This window comes from Entelurus aequoreus, linkage group LG06, assembly GCF_033978785.1.
Source record: "Entelurus aequoreus isolate RoL-2023_Sb linkage group LG06, RoL_Eaeq_v1.1, whole genome shotgun sequence".
NCBI lineage: Eukaryota > Metazoa > Chordata > Actinopteri > Syngnathiformes > Syngnathidae > Entelurus > Entelurus aequoreus.
Window position 1 is genome coordinate 15,477,275 of NC_084736.1, and position 10,354 is coordinate 15,487,628.

Genomic DNA, 10,354 nt, shown 5'->3' on the forward strand with positions numbered 1-10,354 from the left:
TGAAACTGCTACAGGAAAATACCAACAAAACAGGAAAAGCCACCAAAATAGGAGAGCAAGACAAGAACTAAAACACTACACATAAGAAAACAGCAAAAAAGTCCAAATAAGTCAGGGTGTGATGTGACGGGTGGTGACAGTACACCTACTTTGAGACAAGAGCTATAGTGTTGCATGCATAGTTATGCTTTAAAATCATATCCGACGACTTTTTATTGTCAATATCGAGTTTCATATTTTAATGATTTCTGCTGGTGGTGTGCCTTTGGATTTTTTCAATGAAAAAAATGTGCCTCGGCTCAAAAAAGGTTGAAAAACACTGCATTAAACAATGTAACAAGGATTTCCAAAATAAATCAACTCAAGTTATGGAAAAAAATGCCAACATGGCACTGCCATATTTATTATTGAAGTCACAAAGTGCTTTTTTTTTTTTTTAACATGCCTCAAAACAGCAGCTTGGAATTTGGGACATGCTCTCCCTGAAGAGAGCATGAGGAGGTTGAGGTGGGCGGGGTATTTAGGGGTTAGCAGGGGGGTGTATATTGTAGCGTCCCGGAAGAGTTAGTGCTGCAAGGGGTTTGTCATTCTTGTTTGGTGTGGGTTCACAGTGTGGCGCATATTTGTAACGGTGTTAAAGTTGTTTATACGGTCACCCTCAGTGTGACCTGTATGGCTGTTGACCAAGTATGCCTTGCATTCACTTGTGTGTGTGAAAAGCCGTAGATATTATGTGATTGGGCCGGCACGCAAAGGCAGTGCCTTTAAGGTTTATTGGCGCTCTGTACTTCTTCCGACGTCCGTGTACCACTCCGTACAGCGGCGTTTTAGTCATAAATTTTACTTTTTGAAACCGGTACCGATAATTTCCGATATTACATTTTAAAGCATTTTTATCGGACATCTCTACCACTGCCCTCTTAGTTTTTAAGAGGGGTGCACCAGCCTGGACACCATTTCACTTTTAGCTTAAGTACAAAACCCAAAACCAGTGAAATTGGCACATTGTGTATACGGTAAATAAAAACAGAATACAATGATTTGCAAATCCTTTTCAACCTATATTCAATTGAATAGACTGCAAAGACAACATACTGAGAAACTTTTTATTATTTTTTTTAAAATAATCATTAACTTAGAATTTAATGGCAGCAACACATTGCAAAAAAAAGTTGGCACAGGGGCATTTTTACGACTGTGTTACATGGCCTTTCTTTTTAACAACACTCAGTAAACCTTTGGGAACTGAGGAGACCAATTTTTTAAGTTTTTCAGGTGGGATTCTTTCCCATTCTTGCTTGATGTACAGCTTAAGTTGTTCAACAGTCCGGGGTCTCTTGTTGTGGTATTTTAGGCTTCATATTGCACCACACATTTTCAATGGGAGACAGGTCTGGACTACAGGCAGGCCGGTCTAGTACCCGCACTCTTTCACTATGAAGCTACACTGTTGTAACACGTGGCTTGGCATTGTCTTGCTGGAATAAGTAATTATTAATATTGATATCACAATTATTCATTACTGTATAATTGAGGTAAAACATATTTTTGGGGGTGTGTGTGTGAGTTGGAATAAAATTGCCTAATAAATTATATTTAGACATAAAAAAATAAAAAATATGGTACATACTAGTGGTACGCAGGCTCTATCTAGTTGTACGCAAAATAATAATTAAAATAAATATTGTAATGTAACCGTTTTATTTATCTAACATAGTGTTCATGTTTAAACTGTGTGTAATGTCATATATACTTGCTGAATAAAACCTCGGCCTTGTTTTTAATGAAGACTTTGGCCTACTACGCTACTGTATTTTAATGTTGGTCTTTTTGGTGGTAGTTGGAGAGCCAAGTGTTTTCTGAGGTGGTACTTTGTAAAAAAAAAAAAAAGTTTGAGAACCACTGAACTACTCATTTTGGAATTTCAGAAACAGGCAGCCTGTTGATTAACCTACTCAGTGGCCTAGTGGTTAGAGTGTCCGCCCTGAGATCGGTAGGTTGTGAGTTCAAACCCCGGCCGAGTCATACCAAAGACTATAAAAAAAAATGGGACCCATTACCTCCCTGCTTGGCACTCAGCATCAAGGTTTGGAATTGGGGGTTAAATCACCAAAAATGATTCCCGGGGGCGGCACCGCTGCTGCTCACTGCTCCCCTCACCCCCCAGGGGGTGAACAAGGGGATGGGTCAAATGCAGAGGACAAATTTCGCCACACCTCGTGTGTGTGTGACAATCATTGGTACTTTAACTTTAACTTAACTTGATTAAGTCAGAGCATAGAGAGAGTGGGGATGACTTGGTTTCAGGGTTGGTCCCAAGCACGGTGTCCTGAAGTCATGTGAGGGGCTTTTGACCAATCAGAGAAAGTGTAGCCAGACAATCTTTTAAATGATTGGTCAAAAGCCCCTCAAGTAACTACAGGGTGCCATATTTGGGAACAACTCTAAAACAGGGTCGTCCATACTCTCTCTATAGACGGTTTTGGATTAGGTTGAGCACTGCTGCCACCTAGCTGCAGATCATTCTAATACTGATCACTAACACTGAAGAGTCTTTAGATAAATCAAAAGAGAAGCCACGGACTTGTGGTGCAGATCTAAATCGAAAGCATATCATTGATTTTCATTCTTTCACTTGCTTTTGGGCTGAGTAGTGCTTTAACCCATCATATCCAGCAGATGGACTTCCAGTGGCGGGCCTGCATTTCCCACCTAGGCCTTCAGTGATGTCCTACTTCAATAAATACCTCTCAAAATACCATAATTTATGTCGCCACATGACCACGGCTTGAAATATATATATACAGAAACACAGTTGCGTATTGCGTATTGAACCATCTCAATTTGTCACTAGTGTACAAAACGGGCAATTTTTTGGCGCATTTGAAAAATCAATAAACCCACATCGGACGTGGTACTGTCAAAACTAAAATAGTTGTAAAAAACATATTGAATGTGAAAAAATATATTTGAACTCACAATTTTAAAAGCCATTGGTACCGCTCGTAGTTGGTTGCTTTGAGGTGAAGTGGCAGGCATACCATTTCACCGCCAGGACAGCCTAATTAGTTTCCGTTGTCGGCCGACTTTGTTTTACTAGTATCTAGTTTCTCTTTAAATATCCTTCTTTAAAATGCCCTTGCAAATATATATCTGCACCTAATCCAGTGGTCCCCAACTTTTTTATATCTGCGGACCGGTTTCAACACTTGAAAATTTGTCCCACGGACATAAAGAAATACAATCATGTGTGCTTACGGACTGTATCCCTGCAGACAGTATTGATCTATATTGATATATAATGTATATATTGTGTTTTTTATGTTGATGTAATAAAATAAAATTAAAAAAAATATATATATATTTTTTTAAATTTCTTGTGCGGCCCGGTACCAATCGGTCCGTGGACCGGTGGTTGGGGACCACTGACCTAATCAACGTTTTGCTCTGCTTCTTTGTTGGTTAAAAAAAAGTGAGTACCGCTGATTTCTCCGCTGGCCGGGTATGGCTCCGGTGCCACTTTCTGCTATCGTAAATCACAACTTGTGATTGGATACTCGGGAGTGACAAGTGAGTATCCAATCACTGTCAACAACTTGTGATCTGATCGGCTATCGCAACTATCTGTTAACTGAATGTCCTCCGTTCGTTAAACTGCACAGATGTTGGTTCAGAGGGCCTCCGGCAACAAGCTATCTGCATTTTGATTGGATAAAAGCTCCTAACTTAAAAACAGCAACACTGGAACCTAATATGACATGAAGAGAATATGATGAATACTTTTATATATTTTATTAAAAATGATCATGACTTATGTTAGGCCAGCAGAGAAGGCCTTGCTGGCCCTGACGGCACACCACTGTGGACTTCCTGTCCACACAGTGGTGATTTACTCCAATCAAACGGATCAAAAAGACCTTGTATTTATTGTGTATTTTCCAAGAACTCCCACGATACTTACGCTGTCGTCCTCTTTATTCCCCTTTCCCCGTCCAGAGTCTGTGAGCAGTTGAGAGAGGGACACTGTCTGCCCCACTGTCCAGCGACACCATGAGCTGGAGCTTCCTCACGCGGCTGCTGGAGGAGATCCACAACCACTCCACCTTCGTGGGGAAGCTGTGGCTCACCGTGCTCATCGTCTTCCGCATCGTCCTCACGGCCGTCGGAGGAGAGTCCATCTACTACGACGAGCAGAGCAAGTTTGTGTGCAACTCGGGGCAGCCGGGCTGTGAGAACGTCTGCTACGACGCCTTCGCCCCACTGTCCCACGTCCGCTTCTGGGTCTTCCAGATCATCCTGGTGGCCATGCCGTCTCTCATGTACATGGGCTACGCCGTCAACAAGATTGCGCGATTGGATGAAGCTAAGGGAGGAGTCGGAGCTGTTGCTGTGAGACCCGTCGGAGGGGGCTACACGCACCGGAAGCCCAGGAAAATCTGCTTCGGGGCGCGGCAGCACCGGGGCATTGAGGAGACCGAGGAGGACCGCGAGGACGATCCCATGATCTATGAGGTGCCAGAGATGGACCCTCCCAAAAGACCTCGAGATCCGCTGCAGCCTACACCCAGACCTAAGATCCGCCATGACGGTCGCACGCGTATCCGGGATGAGGGTCTGATGCGGGTTTACGTTCTGCAGCTGGTGACACGCACGGTTTTAGAGGCGGGCTTCCTGACGGGCCAGTACTTGCTGTACGGCTTCCGCGTGACGCCCGTGTTTGTGTGTTCGGGGAAACCATGCCCCCACAGCGTGGACTGCTTTGTGTCGCGGCCCACCGAGAAGACCATCTTCCTGCGCATCATGTACGGCGTCACCGTGCTCTGCCTGGTGCTCAACATCTGGGAGATGCTGCACTTAGGCATCGGCTCCATCTGCGACATTCTGCGTCGCCGCCGCTGCCCTCCTCAGGACGACGAGTACCAGCTGGGCCTGCTGGGCACCAATGTGGGCGGAGACGGGTCGGTAGGGGTGGCCGGACCGGAGGCAGGTTCCGAAGGCGGGGACGGTGGGGATGGACCTGCCGATTATGTGGGTTATCCCTTCTCCTGGAACACCCCGTCGGCGCCGCCTGGCTACAACATCGTGGTGAAGCCCGAGCAGATGCCCTACACCGACCTCAGCAACGCCAAGATGGCGTGCAAGCAGAACCGGGCAAACATCGCCCAGGAGGAGCAGCAGCAGTTCGGCAGCAACGAGGACAACTTCCCCACGGGGGGCGAGGCTCGCGTGGCCCTCAACAAGGACATGATCCAGCAGGCTCACGAGCAGCTGGAAGCCGCCATCCAGGCCTACAGTCAGCAGCACCGGGCCGAGGAGACTCTGGGGGACAACCAGGACGACAAGCCTCAGAGTAACATCATCATCCAGACCCAGCCGCCGCCTCAGAAGGAGCGCAAGCACAGACTCAAGCACGGCAAAGGAGGCAGCAGCGGCGGCGGCAGCAGCAGCAACAGCAGCAGCAGCAAATCAGGAGAAGGCAAACCGTCGGTATGGATTTAACCCCGATGCAAACCATGCAGTGTACATACCACTTGTCAACACCGCCGTGCCTTAAGGAGGAACTGCACTATTTTTGGAATTGTGTCTGTCATTCACAATCCATACGTAAGACAAAAACACATTTATTTTTATTTTTTTAATGCATTCTAAATTTTAAGTCCCGCCTCTAAAGCTCTCTAATCATCGTCCATTGACTTATATACATGCTGTAAGTATGTATGTAATGTAGTAACAGGCACATTCATAATAACATGTAATATTAGGAATTTTGCTCATTTTAAGCATACGGCGGCGTATTAATTTCCCAAACACATCACAACGTTCACTTTTCCCTTCAACAACAACACTACTAATCATGAGAGACAAGAACGATTACTTTGGGACAAACGGCGATCCGGAACCTTATATTTTTGAACCTGAATATAAGGAGGAAAAAAATACAACTTTTAGAAGCTGAGTCATACGCAGATCCAGCTTTAGCAGCAGTATTGCTGAGTCTAAAACAAGATTTTGGAAACTACGAACATAATAGAACAATCACTTACTGTACCATGTCTGCTCTCACTGGGATGCAGAGTAATTGGATGTTCATATCTTCCTGTTTAGATGAAGAATTCATCCTAATCCCAATGCAAGTTTAAAAAAAAAACAGGTGCCGCAAACAAGTGTTTTTTGTGTGTTTCTCGCCATCTAAACTGAAGGTCAAAGTTGACCAGCGAGTACTTTATGTCAACAATCTTCTACTATTCAGGTGAGAGGCATGATTTATAATCACAACGTTCACTTTTCCCTTCGACGACAACACTACTAATCGTGCCAGACTTCATGAGAGACAAGAACAATTACTTTGGGACAAACGGTGATCCGGAACCTTATATTTTTGAACCTGAATATAAGGAGGAAAAAAATACAACTTTTACAAGCTGAGTCATACGCAGATGCAGCTTTAGCAGCAGTATTGCTAAGTGTAAAACAAGATTTTGGAAACTACGAACATAATAGAACAATCACTTACTGTACAATGTCTTCTCTGACTGGGATGCAGAGTAATTGGATGTGAATGTATTCCTGTTTAGATGAAGAATTAATCCTAATCCTCGATTTTTGTGTGTTTCTCGCCATCTAAATTGAATGTCAAAGTTGACGAACTACTTTATGTCAACAATCTTCTACTATCCAGGTGAGAGGCATGATTTATAATCTAGAATTAACTTTCACCAACAACAATAACAATAACAATATCGCTAATACTTGGCTAATATTAAGGACACGAGATATAAACGTAGTATTGTTGGCTCTTTTTGGATGGTTTTTTTAGAGAGCTTTATGGGCAGAACAGTGTACTACCATTAGCTGCATTGTTAGCCACCTCGTACTTGTCAGATTTAACAAGCTCGAATGCATAAAAAAAAGAAAAATATGTGCTCTTGTCTTACGTAAGGATTGTGAATGATGGGCAAAAAAAAAAGAAGAAAAAAGATGCAGGTCCCCTTTAATTACCCAATCCTGCGAGCTGGACAAGATTGTGTACGCGATGATGCAGCTGACGCCTCGTCTGGGCCACCGCGGTCAAACTTGCAAAAAAACAAACAGAAGACAGTCTCTGGTACGCCCTTGGGTCCATCGTCTGCCTTGTCCGACAGGAACAAACGATTTCGGCTCTTTTTCCTTCGCAAAGACTCCCAATTGCAAAAAGCGATTAAATGCAATAAGAAAAGTGACTTTTTTTTTGTTCAACTGAGAGGATTGCCGTCCGGTCTCACCTTACTGTGACTGTTTGTTTATGTCCATGTGTGTGTGTGTTTTGACAGGAGTGCTACTCCCGCTGCTGCTCGGGCCTTTGTTGTAGTTGTTCTTGTTGTTGTTGTTGTTGTTCCGAGAGAACATGGTGCATCCTCAACTTTAATGTTGAGTTTCTCACTGTTGTTGAGCCCTGACTGCCTCACGCTGGGCACTGTGCGTAATGCAACACACGCACATATATGAGGGGCCGTTAGTGCCGTGTATGTAAGAGTGTTTCAGTAGTGTGTATAAGAGTGTTTCAGTAGTGTATGTAAGAGTGTTTCAGTAGTGTGTATAAGAGTGTTTCAATAGGGTGTGTGAGAGAAAAACATTTTAGTTGTTTATGTGAGAGCATTTCAGTAGTGTATGTAAGAGAGTTTCAGTAGTGTGTATAAGAGTGTTTCAGTGGTGTGTATAAGAGTGTTTCAGAAGTGTGTGTGAGAGAAAAACATTTCAGTTGTTTATGTGAGAGCATTTCAGTAGTGTGTAAAATAGTGTTTCAGTAGTGTGTATAAGAGTGTTTCAGTAGTGTGTGTGAGAGTGTTTCAGTAGTGTGTGAGAGAAAAACATTTCAGTTGTTTATGTGAGAGCATTTCAGTAGTGTGTATAAGAGTGTTTCAGTAGTGTGTATAAGAGTGTTTCAGTAGTGTCAGTAAGAGAAAAACATTTCAGTTGTTTATGTGAGAGCATTTCAGTAGTGTGTATAAGAGTGTTTCAGTAGTGTGTGTAAGAGTGTTTCAGTAGTGTGCGTGAGAGAAAAACATTTCAGTTGTTTATGTGAGAGCATTTCAGTAGTGTGTATAAGAGTGTTTCAGTAGTGTGTATAAGAGTGTTTCAGTAGTGTGTGTGTGAGAAAAAGATTTCAGTTTTTTATGTGAGAGCATTTCAGTAGTGTGTATAAGAGTGTTTCAGTGGTGTGTATAAGAGTATTTTAGTAATGTGTGTGTGAGAAAAAGATTTCAGTTTTTTATGTGAGAGCATTTCAGTAGTGTGTATAAGAGTGTTTCAGTAGTGTGTATAAGAGTGTTTCAGTAGTGTGTGTAAGAGTGTTTCAGTAGTGTGCGTGAGAGAAAAACATTTCAGTTGTTTATGTGAGAGCATTTCAGTAGTGTGTATAAGAGTGTTTCAGTAGTGTGTATAAGAGTGTTTCAGTAGTGTGTGTGAGAGAAAAGCATTTCAGTTGTTTATGTGAGAGCATTTCAGTAGTGTGTACAAGAGTGTTTCAGTAGTGTGTGTAAGAGTGTTTCAGTAGTGTCAGTGAGAGAAAAACATTTCAGTTGTTTATGTGAGAGCATTTCAGTAGTGTGTATAAGAGTGTTTCAGTAGTGTGTATAAGAGTGTTTCAGTAGTGTGTGTGAGAGAAAAACATTTCAGTTGTTTATGTGAGAGCATATCAGTAGTGTGTATAAGAGTGTTTCAGTAGTGTGTGTAAGAGTGTTTCAGTAGTGTGCGTGAGAGAAACACATTTCAGTTGTTTATGTGAGAGCATTTCAGTAGTGTGTATAAGAGTGTTTCAGTAGTGTGTGTAAGAGTGTTTCAGTAGTGTGCGTGAGAGAAAAACATTTCAGTTGTTTATGTGAGAGCATTTCAGTAGTGTGTATAAGAGTGTTTCAGTAGTGTGTGTAAGAGTGTTTCAGTAGTGTGCGTGAGAGAAAAACATTTTAGTTGTTTATGTGAGAGCATTTCAGTAGTGTGTATAAGAGTGTTTCAGTAGTGTGTATAAGAGTGTTTCAGTAGTGTCAGTGAGAGAAAAACATTTCAGTTGTTTATGTGAGAGCATTTCAGTAGTGTGTATAAGAGTGTTTCAGTAGTGTGTGTGTGAGAAAAAGATTTCAGTTTTTTATGTGAGAGCATTTCAGTAGTGTGTATAAGAGTGTTTCAGTGGTGTGTATAAGAGTGTTTCAGTAGTGTGTGAGAGAAAAACATTTCAGTTGTTTATGTGAGAGCATTTCAGTAGTGTGTATAAGAGTGTTTCAGTGGTGTGTATAAGAGTGTTTCAGTAGTGTGTGAGAGAAAAACATTTCAGTTGTTTATGTGAGAGCATTTCAGTAGTGTGTATAAGAGTGTTTCAGTAGTGTGTGTAAGAGTGTTTCAGTAGTGTGTGTGAGAGAAAAACATTTCAGTTGTTTATGTGAGAGCATTTCAGTAGTGTGTATAAGAGTGTTTCAGTAGTGTGTGTGTGAGAAAAAGATTTCAGTTTTTTATGTGACAGCATTTCAGTAGTGTGTATAAGAGTGTTTCAGTAGTGTGTATAAGAGTGTTTCAGCAGTGTGTGTGAGAGAAAAACATTTCAGTTGTTAATGTGAGATCATTTCAGTAGTGTCTATTAGAGTGTTTCAGTAGTGTGTATAAGAGTGTTTCAGTAGTGTGTGTGAGAGAAAAACATTTCAGTTGTTTATGTGAGAGCATTTCAGTAGTGTATGTAAGAGGTAATTCTGAATAATGTCCCTAACGGCCCCTCATACACACACACGTGTGATTGATGGATCTTAAAGTCTTCCCATGAGTTAAAGAGGGTTCAAAGCCATTTTTGTAAAAAAAAAAAAATAACAACAAAAAAAACAACAAGACCAAACACTGTTTGCGTGTCAGTGCCAAGATAATAGGATTTCACGCTTGTGAAGCTTTGGAATGCCGAGGCCATGCTTAGAAACGCCTACACGGTGGTGACCAACCCTTTTGTAAAACCATTTCTTTTTCTATGATGTCTTTGTTTTTCAGCATCGGGATTCAAGAACAAGTTTTTTTATTTCTCTTTTTATACAAAAAAAATGTTTCCTTATTTGCCCCCCTTTTTTTGAACAGAAACTGTTTGAATTAACTGTGTGAGTATTTATGGTTATTATGGTGTTAAATTGCCTTTCAAGTGTTATTTAAAAAGTGATAATAATGTGAAATGACATAGTATATTTTTATAATCCAAAGAAAAAGCCAGACTTGGGGGAGATTGCACTGCAAGCTGTGTTTAACAGGGATAAACGTCGGAGTAAAAAAGGCGACGCCACACCAGGGGAACGATGTCAGAATGACACGAGCTTGTGTTTGCACTGTGGAAATGCTCCGGTGAGCACCA

General features: G+C 41.9%; 1 protein-coding gene across 3 annotated transcripts in view; it reads left to right on the forward strand.

Annotated features, from left to right (window-relative positions):
- The window catches only part of gjc1 (gap junction protein gamma 1), a 127,114-nt gene extending 117,268 nt beyond the window's left edge, over positions 1 to 9,846 (forward strand). For all 3 annotated transcript variants that reach the window (XM_062050062.1, XM_062050065.1, XM_062050063.1), the window contains exon 2: positions 3,997 to 9,846. In XM_062050062.1, the coding sequence (XP_061906046.1) occupies positions 4,051 to 5,499 (1,449 nt within the window). In that variant the 5' untranslated portion in view covers positions 3,997 to 4,050 and the 3' untranslated portion in view covers positions 5,500 to 9,846. The remainder of the gene's footprint in view (positions 1 to 3,996) is intronic.
- The last annotated feature ends 508 nt before the right edge of the window (positions 9,847 to 10,354 follow it).